Source organism: Schistocerca gregaria, chromosome 2, assembly GCF_023897955.1.
Source record: "Schistocerca gregaria isolate iqSchGreg1 chromosome 2, iqSchGreg1.2, whole genome shotgun sequence".
NCBI lineage: Eukaryota > Metazoa > Arthropoda > Insecta > Orthoptera > Acrididae > Schistocerca > Schistocerca gregaria.
The window spans coordinates 502110411-502126660 of record NC_064921.1 but is presented as its reverse complement, the minus strand read 5'-3'; the positions used below and the strand labels follow the sequence as shown (position 1 = coordinate 502126660).

Below are 16250 nucleotides of genomic sequence, written 5' to 3'. Positions count from 1 at the left end.
CTTGGCAGTAGTGTACATACACATTGATATTTGTAACCTGAAATGGCGGCCCTGTGCAGAGCCCGAGGTGTGGGTGGTGACAGGTGTGTGTGTTTGCGCCGACAGCCGTCCCCGCAGCCTCCGCAGCCCCAGCAGCAGCAGCCGCGGCAGCAGGTGATGCGCACCATTACGACGTCGGGGCTGATCGCGGTGGGCCCCGTGCCCGACGAGGCGTCGCCCGCCGCCAGCCCGCAGCACCAGGCGCAGGCCGTCAACGGCCGCAGCCCCGCCACGCACAGCCCGCCCGCCTCCATCAAGCGCTCGCCCGACCACCACCCGCCCCCGCAGCAGCAGCAGCAGCAGCAGCACGCCGCCTACGCCACCCACAGCCGCTTCTCCTCGCCGCAGCACCAGTACTCGCCGCAACAGGTGCGTGCATCTCTTTCACCCTTTGCATTGCATTGGGCACAATATCTTAACATAACTTTTGTACACACTAAGTCGTTCATCAAAGAGAGAGAAGCAAGTCTGTAATCGAGTTAGCAATGAGAGGAGCTACAGCATTGCTCTGTGTGTATGAGCGATTGGTCCAGCGTCCCTGTGTGACGAACGCAGAGCCCCCTGCACAGGTGGCGTACTCGCCGGCGAGCGTGGCGGTGTCGTCGCCGTACCAGCACCAGCAGCAGGCGGCGACGCCGACGGACCAGTCGGCGGCGGAGGACGCGGCGTCGGCGTCCAGCCCCCCGCAGCTGCTGGAGGCGGCCGGCGGGCACCGCTACTCGGCGCGGCCGCAGCCGCAGGCCCAGGGCCAGCAGCGGTTCGCGCCGCCGTCGCCGCACCAGCCGCAGCCGCAGCCGCAGTCGCAGGCCCAGCACGAGGTGCTGGCGGCGCGCTACGCCCACCACGACGACTACCACGGCCAGGCCGCCTCCATCACGCCACCGCCGCCGCTCGAACACATACACCAGCCGCACCACCAGATCACCTACGAAGACCACCAGGTACGGCTACTGTTACGGCACTCTTCGGGCAAGGCACGTCTCGCAGGTCAACAACAGATTGCAGTAAATAACTCCGAGCCACTTAAATCAAGACTTACGATGGGAAATCATTAAGGGGGGTAGGACGTTAAACGGGCCGACTTGGAGCAGGAAAGGCACCATAGATCATTTTAATTTCCACTGTCTATACTTTTACAAATAAATTCATAAAACTTTGTCAGCATGACCACGAAGGGTTCAGAATTCACACTCATAGCAGCAGAAGTTGGAAAACATAACGAAGAATTTTTTTTACATGTGAAATTTCACCATTTTTTTCACTTACTAATGGCAGCATTTCTTGCTATAGGTACACTTTTCTTCATAAGTAAGAGAGATGGTTCGATGAATTTTGAACAGCATACAAACCATACTTATAGGTGTACGAAACTCTAGAATTTTCCAAATCAATTAAAAACTGTGGTAAAAATTGAGGTAATTGACTGCAAAATTTGTGTTTTTCTAAACATGAAGTTTAAAATACAACAGATCATTCGTTTTCTTTCAAAAATTAAATAAATTCTACAATTTCATACACCTGTAACTATGGTATGTTTGCTGTGCAAAATTCATCGAAGAATCTCTCTGACATGAAGAAAAGTGTACCTATAGCAACAAATGCAACCATTAGTAAGTGAAAAAATGATGAAATTTCACACGTAAAAAAATTATTTTGTTATGTTTTCGAACTTACACTGCAAAGAGTGTGAATCCTGAATCCTTTCTGGTGATGCTGACAAAGTTTTATGAATTTATTTGTAAAAGTATAGACACTGGAAATTAAAATGTCCTGTTATGCCTCTCCTGCTCCAAGTTGGGCCGTTTGACCTCATACCACCCTTAAGTTTTAATTATTACCGCCAAGAAACAAGCTGCGAGCAGGAAGCCTATTGAGGGTGTTAATCCAACACCTCATATACTATATGATCAAGAGTATCCGAATACCCCTATTAACGCCGAATAGACCACTAGATCCAATGTACGGTCTACTCAGATCACTATATATTATGAGAGATGACTCAACCGGCATAAACGTAAGCAGGCAGTATTTTATGTTAGTAGAGAAACAGTAACAGCAGAATGGCACAGTCAGGAGCGCTCAGTGACTTTGAACATGGAATAGTCATTGGATGTCATCTGAGTAACCAATCCATCGGGGACATTTCAGCCCCTCTAGAGCTGCCCAAGTCGCTTGTTTGTGGTTGTGAAATGGAAACACAAAGGAAGATCCACAGTTAAACCAAGACCATGCAGACCTCATGTTCTGATGGATAGGGACGTTTGAACATTACAGAGGGTAGTTGTAAGAAAATCGCATGAAATCAGTGGAAGTAATCAGTTGCGAGTTCCAAAGAGCTATCAGTTGTCCGGCGAGCACACTGACAGTTCGTAGGGAGTTAATAAAGTTGGGATACAATGGTCGAGCAAGTCATCGATAGCCTAAACTTGAGGTGGTGTAAATTGCGACCCCACTGGACGAAGGATGATTGAAAATGATTCACATGAAGTGAAAAATCACACTATTATTTGTGGCAATCGAATGGAAGAGTTTGAGTCAGGGTAATACCTCAGGAATGTTAGTTGCCGTCATGTGTAATGCCAACAGTGAAGATGAGCGAAGTGGTGATCTAGTATGGGGATGTGATTCTTGAGTTTCTCCCGGCGTATTTGATAATCAAAATATCCACGGGTGTACTGTGAAAGGCAAGAGTACTTAGCAAACGACATCTACGGTGGCGCAACTTTTCAAATTTCTTCATGCTGCGATACATCTCCTCCCCGTAAAGGTGTATGATCTGATTCTTGAGTTTCTCCCGGCGTATTTGATAATCAAAATATCCACGGGTGTACACAGTACACCCGTGGATATTTTGATTAGTATGGGGATGTTTTTCATTGTTATTGCCCTTAAGAAACCGCTAAATGCGGAAAGATATGAACACATTTTACGGAAATGTGTGTTGCACGCAGTAGAATAGCGGTTCAAAGAAGCTGATTACTGGTATCAGGATGATAATGCACATCTGTCAGGCATTGGTTTGTGGACAGTGACATTCCTAAAATGGCCTGACCTGCCCAGAGTCCTAACCTGAACCCAATCGAACATCTTTGGAATGAGTTAGAACGTCAGCTTCCCTCCAGATCCTAGCGTCCTACATTACTACCATCTCTGGTTTCGGCTCTTCCAGAGTAATTGGCTACCATTCCTCCGCAGACAATCAAGAACCTCATTGAACGTGTCCGCTGCAGAGTTCAAGTTGCCATGAAGGCGAAGGGTGGACACATACCATATTAATGACGACTAACAGGTGTCCGGATACTTTCGATGAAATAGCGTTCATTTTTATATTCGGGAAACGTTTTACTTCGAAAATCAATTCGTTGTCATTCTGGAAATACCTGCCCGACAATGGCTTCCTGACATGAGGAAAGCTGTTGTGTACGTTGTCATGAGAGTATGGGAATAAAGTAAAATTTTGTAGCCCAAAAAACAAAAAAGCAGCATTTGCAGCTCTGTCCTGTGCAATGATCTGCTCCCACCTCATGGCCTTCATAGCCCCCCCCCCCCCCCCCCGTAACCTCGACAGGAGACTCAGTGTATATTCGTGTGACCGTTGCCCCTTAGGAGCATAGTCTGTTAGCAGCACTCCAAAGCAGTCCGAAGAAACTTTCGGCTTGTCCTTGCCAGTTGATGGTTAGGTGTTCTCCTTTTTCTGTGGTGTTGAATCCGCATATTTCTACTGCTTGCTTTTCTCCTTTGTCTCTAAGCCCTCAATACCCATAGTCAGCCAAATAAGTTATTTGTATTGTCTGAGACTGCTGCAGTACTTCTATTGCTGCTCCATTTCAGCGGGCTTTTCGAATGGGTGTGAGCAGTTGCAGAACGCAGACCACGGCAACCTTCGTCATGTTCAAAATGTTGGAAACAGATCCATGAACAATTTCCCATCTTCCAAATAGTCTCAACTGTGAAACGACTTCTCTGAGAACCAGGACTTCTTGCGATTCGGTGTTCTTCACAGAGAGATTGTCTTCACTTAGTTCTTTGCCATTAGGACTTACTTGACCTTAATGGAAGAGTCTGCTCCTCCTAAAAAAATGCCTCATATGATGCACCCTTCCACGTACTCAGCACGGATTGTTGCACCGCTGTTCTCCACGAAATACAGTGGAATGAGGCATTTAATTTTGGGTCTTCAGCGATGTGCTAAAATACAGTAACATGGGAATTTCAACACGAAGCAGGACTGTCAGAATATACCAGGAAACAAGCAAAAAATTAATTGCATAACTTCATTTGTCCGAGCTGATAATTAAAAACTTGTGACTAAACCTCTATTTGGAGATGAATTGTTAAGTTGGCTTTCTCACTGAACAGACTCACATTGTTAAAAGTAAAACCTTGTAGGTCAGTGGTTCCCAACTTCTCTGTGAAAATTACCCCGGAACGATAAGTTACGTCATTCAATATCCTCAACGAAATTTGGGACCCAATTTAACATTAGACTGGAAGTAATCAACACTTTTTTTAAAGTGACAAGTGATTTCATTTGGTTAATATTCACACAAATGGAACTCAAAACTTTTCTACGTTTCTCACTAAACCGAGCGTTAATGAGACAGTGAAGTGTCAGGTAACACTTATTTCTAACAATTCTTGCTTATCTTTGGTTTCGTGTCCACCACTGCACATTGTAAGTCATGAGCCAAGTTCATTTACTTCCGCGAAGGTCTGTTTTCACACCTGTAAATTTGGGAATTCTTCAGAGGTCTTCCGTTATCAGTGACCACTAACCACCAAATTTTTGTTAAAACAATGTCAGTACTGCTTCATGAATATCCGTTTATTAGTGTGTTAACTTTCGAAGTCCAAGAAATTGTACTTTCACTCGCATTTCGCTCTCTGAAAATATTTCTTTATTTACATCAATTGGTCTTAGGATCCAAATATTTAATTGTCAAAGTTCCAAAACAGAAAGATAGTTGCTATTAGAATTTATGACTCATGATGAGTGATAGCTATTACCACTGGATGAGCAGCAAAAGAAGCGAATAGAAAAGTAAAAACGGCATTGAGTGCTCTTAGTAAACTAAATAAATTTTCAAAATGGAGCTTTCATTATGTACGAAACTGAACATTTAGAAGCAGTTCACATCAATAGATATTAATCATGCCAATGAGACTTGGGTGTTTTTACACGAAGACCATTCAAAACTTGAGGGTGGCTCAGTGACAAATTGAGAGAGGTATTTGGCGGATTATTAAAAGTGATAGGATTGGTTGGAAATGGAGTAGGAAACAAACTAGAATGGAAGACGTAGCCATGATATTGGTGAAAAAAAGTATAGGTGAGCTGGAGAGGAGTCAGAAAACTGGTTGGCAGATGGCCCAAGGAAGTTTTTTCTGGTATTCGTAGATATAATGGAAGACTAAGGAGATCAATTTATCGACTGTAGGCAGACAGCATTAGACAATATGCACGAGCGACTGGGATTCGTGTCGTTGAAGATCGTACTACATGGAAATACCTGGAGGAGGCTTTTATCCAGCAGTGGATGCCAAATGGCTCGTGATGTTGATCTGTCATTCTACAGTAATAGTAATAATAGCGATTTTTTAAAAAAATGCATTAGAATGGTCACTATATTATCCTTGAAGCCGAAATTCCATTTTAACCTTCAGAGGATAATTACCCCCAGGTTTACAACCACTGTTCTACGTTGTTATGCTGCGTCATGATCCTCTTTATTTTTACACAATCGACTTTTCGATCGCTCTGCTGGGATCCTCTTCAGGGTCTCCTGGTTTTACCGGTTAGCTGAAAACTGTTAAAGACCAGTGTCGCGTCAACCAACATACTGATGCAGAAAAGGGAAGGTATTAATGAGGTGAAGAGAAACGAAAGCGGATAAGAGAATGACACAGTAGTTACGGACACTATCAAGTACTACAAGATGGTACTGTTTACCGGAAATTAAATAGTTATCCGATAAACACAGTCGTTAAGAAATTGAAAAATCAAACTCCAGAATGAGTAAATCTACTAGAATCTAATGTCCCATATAGATCGCTGCCAAAATATATTGCCAGATACACAAAGAATAGCTCCCAACCGGACCTATAGTGAACGGAATTATCTATCCAACTTACATTTCAGCAAGTCATTTATAGGGGAAACTGGGACATCGAGTCTTTTGTTATGGGGTACATCCACCATCCATTATATACACATCTACTAATTGCACGTCGCAGGGCGCAGAGATAATCACAGGTTCCAGAAAGTCGCCATTGCAGATTCGTACAAAACCATATGACTGACTAACCGCGGTCTGCTAGGGTACTTCCCACTTTCCAACAGAGCACTGTGTAGACTGCTCAGTGTCAGCTGCTATATAATTTAGAACAGGCGAGAGATTTTCTGCAATCTTACCCAGATGTTCATTACTTCTCTTACATCTTCGCCTTCAATGAGCGATAGCATGCAGATGACAAAAGTCGTTGACATAGTAGGTTTGGTGGCTCCGCCAAAAGGGGAGGTAACTACGCCATGTAACTAAGCGAATCAGCGACCTGAGGAAATACGAAAATGCCATTATAAACGGCCACAGCGGAGGCGAAAGCTATCTCTCTTCGGGCAACCCCCTCAGGCAGGTCATCACCAGCTACAAATAAATTAAATATCCGATGGTTATAATCGTCCATTCTGAGGAAAATGAAACAAAATTACGCACATACCACCCATTCTTACAAGGAAACATCTGTACTGATATGATGCCAAAAAATTATGGCTTGTCTGTATTCCTAGCCGCCAGCTTATCTAGAAAAGGAGGTTTATGCATGATAAGTAGTATGATTATGTCCTTATTTTACCTATGCCTGAGGGCTAACAGATATAAATAGGCTCTCAGTATAAAATTTAACGACCATACCCACTGCTTAGCCGCCTCTTATTTCATGCCACAACTTTTTTTGCCTATTTGATCTACGAAGTCGCATCTCCTTTCTCTCATTCCAGGAAGACCTTACATGAAAAATTCTCTGCTTCGCGTGTCGCCGATTGGAGTTCTTTCGAAGTTATATTCCACGCATAATATTATCAGGAACCAGCAGATTTATGACAACCGGTCGCCTAAGCCACCGTATTCTCACCCACAATGCCACTGGACTCTGAGATATCGCTCTGTTCCGTTGAAGTCTGACGATTTGTCATCTCATCCTGCTGTAATGCTACGAGATTTTGTTTCTGTCAGTAGGCTACGGGTGGTAGACTCGGAAATATTTTCTCTAGATCCTTCCCTTACCTCGGCCTGAGTCGTGTGGAACACTAATGAAACGTGCCCACAACCTTATTAAGCCTTACAGATTGCATTGTGGTAGACGCTGAACTTGTTGTTGTTGTGGTCTTCAGTCCTGAGACTGGTTTGATGCAGCTCTCCATGCTACTCTATCCTGTGCAAACTTCTTCATCTCCCAGTACCTACTGCAGCCCACATCCTTCTGAATCTGCTTGCTGTATTCATCTCTTGGTCTCCCTCTACGATTTTTACCCTCCACGCTTCCCTCCAGTACTAAATTGGTGATCCCTTGATGCCTCAGAACATGTCCTACCAACCGATAGCTTCTTCTGGTCAAGTTGTGCCACAAATTTCTCTTCTCCCCAATCCTATTCAATACTTCCTCATTAGTTATGTGATCTACCCATCTAAACTTCAGCATTTTTCTGTAGCACCACATTTCGAAAGCTCCTATTCTCTTCTTGTCCAAACTATTTATCGTCCATGTTTCACTTCCATACATGGCTGCACTCCATACAAATACTTTCAGAAATGACTTCCTGACACTTAAATCTATACTCGATGTTAGCAAATTTCTCTTCTTCAGTAACGCTGTCCTTGCCATTGCCAGTCTACACTTAATATCCTCTCTACTTCGGCCATCATCAGTTATTTTGCTCCCAAAATAGCAAAACTCCTTTACTACTTTAAGTGTCTCATTTCCTAATCTAATACCCACAGCATCACCCGACTTAATTCGACTACATTCCATTATCCTCGTTTTGCTTTTGTTAATGTTCATCTTATACCCTCTTTTCTAGACGCTACCCATTCCATTCAACTGCTCTTCCAAGTCCTTTCCTGTCTCTGACAGAATTACAATGTCATCGGCGAACCTCAATTTTTTTATTTCTTCTCTGTGGATTTTAATACCTACTCCGAATTTTTCTTTTGTTTCCTTTACTGCTTGCTCAATATACCGATTGAATAATATCGGGGAGAGACTACAACCCTGTCTCACTCCCTTCCAAACCATTGCTTCCATTTCATGCCTCTCAACTCTTATAACTGCCATTTGATTTCTATACAAATTGTAAATAGCCTTTCGCTCCCTGTATTTTACCCCTGCCACCTTCAGAATTTGAAAGAGAGTATTCTAGTCAACATTGTCAAAAGCTCTCTCTAAGTCTACAAATGCTAGAAACGTAGGTTTGCCTTTCCTTAATCTAGCTTCTAAGATAAGTCATAGGGTCAGTATTGCCTCGCGTGTTCCAATATTTCTACGGAATCCAAACTGGTCTTCCGCTAGGTCGGCTTCTGCCAGTTTTTCCATTCGTCTGTAAAGAATTCGCTTTAGTATTTTGCAGCTGTGACTTATTAAACTGATCGTCCGGTAATTTTCACATCTGTCAACACCTGCTTTCTTTGGGATTTGAGTTATTATATTCTTCTTGAAATCTGAGGGTATTTCGCCTGTCTCATACATCTTGCTCACCAGATGGTAGAGTTTTGTCAGGACTGGCTCTCCCAAGGCCGTCAGTAGTTCTTTTGGAATGTTGTCTACTCCCGGCCTTGTTTCGACTTAGGTCTTTCAGTGCTCTGTCGAACTCTTCACGCAGTATCATATCTCCCATTTCATCTTCATCTACATCCTCTTCCCTTTCCATAATATTGTCCTCAAGTACATCGCCCTTGTATAGACCCTCTATATACTCATTCCACCTTACGGATTTTCAAGTGTCAGTTTTTTCTGCTTCAATTATTTTCTTGTAGACTTTTAATTATTTCCAGATACACTTTTGTAGCTAGTGCGGCCTGAGTAGCTCTGATTCTGTTGCAGGTGGTGGAGACGACGGAGCTGCTGCAGCTGAAGACGGCGCCGCTGTCGCCGACAGACGGAGGCGGCGGCGGGGGCGGCGCGCTGTCTGGCGACGGCACCTACACCACCCTGCAGACCGTGCAGCTGGGCTCACACCCCGGCACCTACCAGGTCCGTGCCGTCTGCCTGCCCTCTGCCGTCTACTCTCAACTTTAACACTACTCACCTAACATTATGTTTACACAACTTTTCCGCCCTTAGAAAAACAATTCAGTGATCCGTTCAAAACTATTGATAATTGTATTTGCAGATTTCGACAGGTTATACGTTTTACTAAACCCCGCACCCTTGTTTTTTGAAGAATCCAACTCCCATGTATAAAACTGCTCCAGACTTCTGATTACTTTTCAAATGACATAATGTGTTGAATATCTGGCACTAAGCACCAAGGCGATAAAAATTAGAAAAGATTTGAAACTAAGTTTGAAGTCTGATGGAAGTGAAGTGCCGTTATTATCAATCACTGTATGGGTGTCTTCCAAGTAATTTGCGCTCCGTTTTAAGCAAAACCTGTCCGCATCTGCTGCGGAATGGTCACCGGCCTGCCATACAGAGAACTCGGATTCGATTCCTGGTAACGCCAGGAATTTTTTATTAGTTGAAGGACTGGTATAGGTTGCAGTCAGTCTCGTGAAACCAAGTGGGGAGCTACTCCATCGATTATAAGCGGCGTCAAGATCGGGAAACCCGACAACGACCGGCAGAGCAATGTGATGACCACCTGCCCCGCCATTGGCGGAGTATGAGACGACGGTCGATAAGGCCCGAGTGGACCGTCTAGGGCAAGGCCGGCCGCGGTGTACCAAACTTCACGCGTGCAACGTGCGTGGGCTGCTTACAGGCCAAGGCCCGTGCTGTCACTCGGCCTTGCTCGGAAGTACACGGAACCGAGCGGAGTGGCCGCGCGGTTAGAGGCGCCGTGTGACGGATTGCGCGGCCCCTCCCGCCGGATGGTTCGAGTCCTCCCCCGGGCACGTGTGTTTGTATTGTTCTTAGCATTATTCAGGTTAGTTTAAATAGTGTGACAGTCCAGGGATAGATGACCTCAGCAGTTTGGTCCCTTAGGGATTGACACGCATTTTTAACATTTGATTTAGCATTTTGGTGCGCCGCTTTTCGGTCGGCACAGAACATTGATTGAGGCAGAATCACGCTGCAAGAGTTATTTAACCTGCGCTGTTTGTTCGTGGTATGAAGGACATTCACAGATCCAGTGACTGGCTGCACAAAAGCAGTTGGTCTAGCGATCTGTCGTCACAATCCTTTAAAATCAATAGGCATGAGAGAAGAGACGGATGACAATTGTCAATTCGCATAAGCAACAGGCACTGCATATTTGATATGAAACGACATTACATTACCATTCTGGAAGAATTTTACGATCTAGTTGACAATAAAAGAGCAAAAAATTACAACGAATGCCAGACAGGATTCACTATTCTGCTCATCAAGTAGCACTTTGTGATAAATTTGCAGGCCTGGAGCACGCGAAGGAATTAGTGGTACGAATAATAAAGTTTCTGAAGTCTCACGCATTATTCCATTGTGAGTTGCAACTGCATTCAATGGAACTGAACAGAAAGTACGTTGGTTAAGTCAAGGGGTGTTCCTGCGAAGATTTACCGATTTCAAACTCGCTATTTTCGAATTTATGAAGGGAAAAGTAGTGCAGGAACAAAAATTGGAACATCCACAGTGGAATGCAGACTTCGCATTTTAAGAGGACTTGACAGCTCACTACCTATCAGTAGTAAGAGATTGTAAGGTAACTTCTTTTTAAATTGATGGGGAGGCATTTAAAAATGAAATGGCATTATAGAATGGACACATTCTGACAAAGAATGTCCAGTTCCCTAAGCTCACTGACATGAAAGAAAACGTGAGCTCTGAAGAATTCATGGTGCCCTTCAAAGAATTTCAAGGGTAGTTTTATAACGGTTTTTAGAACACTATCAGTCTTACATCTGCTTCTGAGCTTTTTTCGAGACCGTTTGCCGTTTCAGTTGAAAAGTGCCTCTGCGCATGTGCAGATGTAACTGACTGACTGACCTGCAAGGAAACTCCAGTTTTAACGCCAAATCTTTTTAACTCAAAACTTCAAAGGATGTCTACAGTGCTTTCCTCAAGTAGAGTTTCCAAGTCTCCATAATGACGTTTGTGTGAAAGACCCTTTTTAGATTATGAAACTAAATAAGTTTTGATTAGTTGCGAATTGAGTGCGAAAATCTGTCAAGCAGTCTGCGTCTGTTCGCATGTCGAGAGTTTGTACCAGTTTGCCACGGCGCAGGAGGGGGGGGGGGGGGGGGAGGAATCTGCAGTTACTCTGAGCGCTTCGGCACTCACGCCCAGACCTGGGACCACCGCGTGAGGCGAACAAAGTTTCGGTTGACTCTGGTCTAGTGCCTCAGCCCGAAATTTTAACCAAAAGCTAGATTTTCATGCATCTCAGTGCTTATGACGTCGTTTCTCCTGAACTGTGTGTCGTACATTGATACAATTTTGCAGGCACATTCAATGGCGTACGTGGATACTATCCCGAAATGTCTTACAACTAGAGTTAGTAGAAATTTTTACTGAATGAACAGTGAAAATGTAGTAAACGATAATTTTGTTTGCTTTTGTGGGGGGTGGGGGATCAGCGAGAAAAAGTTTCATGGATGTATGGATTTATGTGCAAGCTTTGTTGGCAATCATTAAGTGCTCTCAGTCTCAAATGGAATTAAATACTGTTGGTAATTTTCGTGTCGCGAATTTTTAACTGTAATATTTCCTACTGTGTTAAAACTTTAATATATGATTATACGTCTTAATCAGTAGATTATGACAGTGTTCTACATACTATCAATAGTTGTATAAAACATTGAAAATCAAATTTTCATCGCCCATGGCCCATGCACCATCATCCGGTTTAGTAAGGAAGAAATACATAGCATGAATAATACGACATATTTTTGAGACTCCATATATTTTCTTCTCCTTCTGGGTGTTACTTCTCTACTTCCCTTTCTTCTCGTTGCCTTAGCACTTTTCACGGGGTTATTTAAGTTTTAGAAAGAAAATTTCAGTTTCGATACTATAAAATCATGTTATTATTACCTTCGTGTATCAACTCCCTTTCGTATAAACACTGACACATTTTTAATGTTCCGTACCTAAATCGGTGGTACGGGAACCCGTATGGAATCACTTTCTTGTCCGTCTGTCTGTCTGTCCGACTCTTAAAAACGCTTTTCTCAAGATTCGATAGACATATCAAGTTTAAATTTACGTCACATACTAAAAATCTACGATCCCTTAGCGGTGTAGCAAATTGAAGCTCCAAAGTCAGTGCAGTTAAAAGACAAAGCTCATTTCTGTCACATAATTTATTCTTCGCAAACTCACTCATAAAAAGCTATAGGGTACTTAGCGTTGACCTAGAAGCATGTATTATCACAAGTAACAAATTTGGACGGCACAAGTAAAGGCAAGAATCCAAAAAGTCTTAATGTGTGATTATATTACAGGAAAATATTTCTTTTGTCGTTTGTTATCTGTTTTCAAACTCAAAATTAAAATATCCTCGAAAGTCTTGAAATTTCTGTGTTGTGGCTGTGCCCTCCTGTAATGTTTTGTGAGTACTTGCTGGATGAGGAGAGGGTGTTGTGATAGGTGGGTGGCCGGTTTTCTCTCACAGCACAGAATGCACATGTGGTTAAAATACACTTTATTACAGGAGCCAATTACTTGCCTTCAGTGATGTCCAATCTGAAGTTCTCTGGTTAACAGTAATCAAATACATGTACTAACTCTTCAATCTTGTGCCTGTCCATGTCGCAACTATGTACAATGACTAAGTTCAACAATGTATGTGAAATCTTACGTGACTTAACTTCTAAGGTCATCAGTCCCTAATTTATCCTAAGGACAAACACACACACCCATGCCCAAGGGAGGACTCGAACCTCCGCGTGGGACGAGCCGCACAGTCCATGGCTGCAGCGCCTCAGACCGCTCGGCTTCACTAACGTTCCCTCACAGCTACATAAGGCGCGAGACCACGACTATCCCTGTGGAAGACCAGAGCACTGTGCGACGTATTGAGGTGCAATGCGAAATGAGTCCTGATGCGACGTACTGAGGTACGGAGGTGGGAGATTGAGCGATTGAGACAGCTCGGTCGGCGGCGGCGACCTACATGCTGGCTGTCCAGGGGGCGTCATCAGCCCGTAGCCTGGGGTCTTGTCTTGGTCTTCTCTTGTCGTAGGCGCGCCTAGTTCAGCGTTTGCTACACAATGTTTCCTAGTGCCAACCGGCGTGCTGGCGAAGACGTACGCCAGCACACCTTGGACCCATATCTTACCCTTGTCAACGTCGATAACAGGCAAAAATCTTCGAGATTCTCAATTCCCAGAATGGATGAACTGTCATTATAAAAAATTAAGTTTATACGAAACACTCAGAGCTCGAATCCTACTCGCAGCATTTTTGTTTTATATGCTGTCTACCATGCAGTGTCATGTTTCTGGAAGACGGAGCTCGCTCCCAGCACCCGTTGCAGGTATTGTTAAGACATGTTGCGCATACGGATGTGAGAACTGAAAGTACTGGTTTAAACTTCTGTTTATCTGGTTGTTTCGCCTCTCGTTTACCCTATTGAGAACGGAAGCTGGTGGTGGAGCTTGCCGTCCGCCCTGAGGTGACGCCGTGTGTTGGGCCTTTGGCAGGTGACGTTCGCCACCGACCCGTACCCGCCGCCGGCGAGCTCGTCCTCGTCCACGTACCACTACCACCAGCAGGTGACGTCGCAGGCGCACTCGCAGTCGCACCAGGTGGTGCACCGCGCGTCGCCGCTGTACCAGCCGGCGGGCAAGGTGATGGGCGTGGTGGGCGGCGAGACCATCTTCCTCAAGTCGGACCCGACGCTGAGCTCTTCGTCGTCGGTGGTGATCAAGAGCTCGCCGTCGCCGCCGGGCTCGGCGCCGCAGACCATGATCTACGGCTACGAGCCGGCAGCGCCGCCGCCGCAGCCCAGCTCGCCGCAGATCGCGACGCTGTACGGCGCGGGCGGCGCCTCCTACCAGATACCCTCCTCCAGCAAGGAGCCCGCCGCCTTCCTCTGGACCACGGCCGGCGACTACATGAGCGGCGCCACCGGCACCGCCTCCGCCGCCTCCGCCGCCTACGGCGCCGCCGACGCCGGCGTCCAGCTCAACTACGTGCCCTACACGCCCAACGGCGGCGCCGGCTCCACCGCCACCACGCTCGCCTTCATGGACATCGGAGACGCCAGCATCGACCAAGGTACCCGCACCTTCCTCTTTATACTTACTTCAGCCCAGGCCGTGGAAATTGATCGATTGCCAAAATAGTTTTCTGAACAAAAATATCCGGACAGCTATCAGTCGACTCTAATATGGGGTGTCAGTACACATTAACATGGGGTGCCCAGCTCTACAGGAGACATTTTTTAATGACGTTTGTAAATGTCTTTTGAAAAACAGCAGATCATGCTTCCTCAAGAACCAAACCAAGCTGCAGATATGGAGTTAATCGACGTTCTATTCCTTTCGAATTGTGTTGCACTGTGCAGGCCAGACCATTTCAGGAATTTTACTGTCCACAAGTGTAACTGTAAAAAGTACCCCAAGATTGTTCAAATGTGTGTGAGATGTTATAGGACTTAACTGCTAAGCTCATCAGTCCCTAAGCTTACACACTACTGAACCTAAATTATCCTAAGGAGATACACACACACCCATGCCCGAGGAAGGACTCGAACCTCCGACGGGAGTCCCTACGATTCCTTGTGTTTTCATTTAAAAGAAATGTCCTTCAAAATTTGGATGGACCTTCGAAAGTAAAAGCTTTATAGTCTTACGAGTAAGATCTACTAAGGAGACTGCCAACACTATGCTTGTCGGTACTCTTTTAGAATACTGTTGCGCGGTGTGGGATTCTTACCAGACAGGACTGACTGAGTACATCGAAAAAGTTCAAAGAAAGGCAGCTCGTTTTGTGTTGTCGCGAAATATGGGAGAGAAAAAAATGGTTCAGATGGCTCTGAGCACTATGGTACTTAACTTCTGAGGCCATTAGTCCCCTAGAACTTAGAATTACTTAAACCTAACTAACCTAAGGGCATCACACACATCCATGCCTGAGGCAGGATTCGAACCTGCGACCGTAGCGGTTGCGCGGTTCCAGACTGTAGCGCCCAGAACCACTCGTCCACATCGGCCGGCTATGGGAGAGAGTGTCACAGAAATGATACAGGATTTGGGATGGACATTATTTTTTAAAAAAAGACGTTTTTCGTTGCGACGGGATCTTCTCACGAAATTCTAATCACCAAATTTCTCCTCCGAATGCGAAAATATTTTGTTGACACCGACTTACATAGGGAGTAACGGTCACAAAGATAAAATAAGGGAAATCAGAGCTTGCACGGAAAGATATAGGTGTTCATTCTTTCCGCGCGCTATACGGGATTGAAATAATAGAAAAATGTGAAGGTGGTTCGATGAACCCTCTGCCAGGCACTTAAATGTGATTTGCAGAGTATCCATGTAGATGGAGTTGTAGAACTTACATTTCATGCAAAAGTTCTACCATCATTTGTACAGAGGATACGGCCTTGCGACTTCCAATGACTAACTGCACTTTCTAAAAACTTTACCGGCCGCTGTGGCCGAGCGATTCTAAGCGCTTCAGTGTGGAACCGCTCTGCTGCTACGGTCGCAGGTTCGAATCCTGCCTCGGGCATGGATGTGTGTGATGTCCTTAGGTTAGTTAGGTTTAAGTAGTTCTAAATCCAGGGGACTGATGACCTCAGATGTTAATTCCCATAGTGCTTAGGGGCCATTTGGACCATTTTTTAAAAACTTTGGTTAACACCTCATTCCCAATGACTCTACTAAAATTTCGATTCGTTTCTACGAGACTACTGTCCGCGACGGTCTGATGCCACACGCGAATTCTACGGATCCAGTATCACTTATTAATAATTCAGTGTAATCATTATCAGTAGTCCCATCAGTCGTTTAGTTGCTTAAATAACGTTACGACGTTATGGCCGAGTATTTCACACGAAATAT

General features: G+C 44.8%; 1 protein-coding gene across 3 annotated transcripts in view; it reads left to right on the top strand.

Annotated features, from left to right (window-relative positions):
• LOC126328451 (box A-binding factor-like) overlaps window positions 1-16250 on the top strand; it is a 219331-nt gene that overhangs the window by 109940 nt on the left and 93141 nt on the right. For all 3 annotated transcript variants that reach the window (XM_049996036.1, XM_049996038.1, XM_049996037.1), the window contains exons 4-7: window positions 106-408; window positions 609-980; window positions 9136-9285; window positions 13881-14457. In XM_049996036.1, coding sequence (XP_049851993.1) covers window positions 106-408; window positions 609-980; window positions 9136-9285; window positions 13881-14457 — 1402 coding nt within the window. The remainder of the gene's footprint in view (window positions 1-105; window positions 409-608; window positions 981-9135; window positions 9286-13880; window positions 14458-16250) is intronic.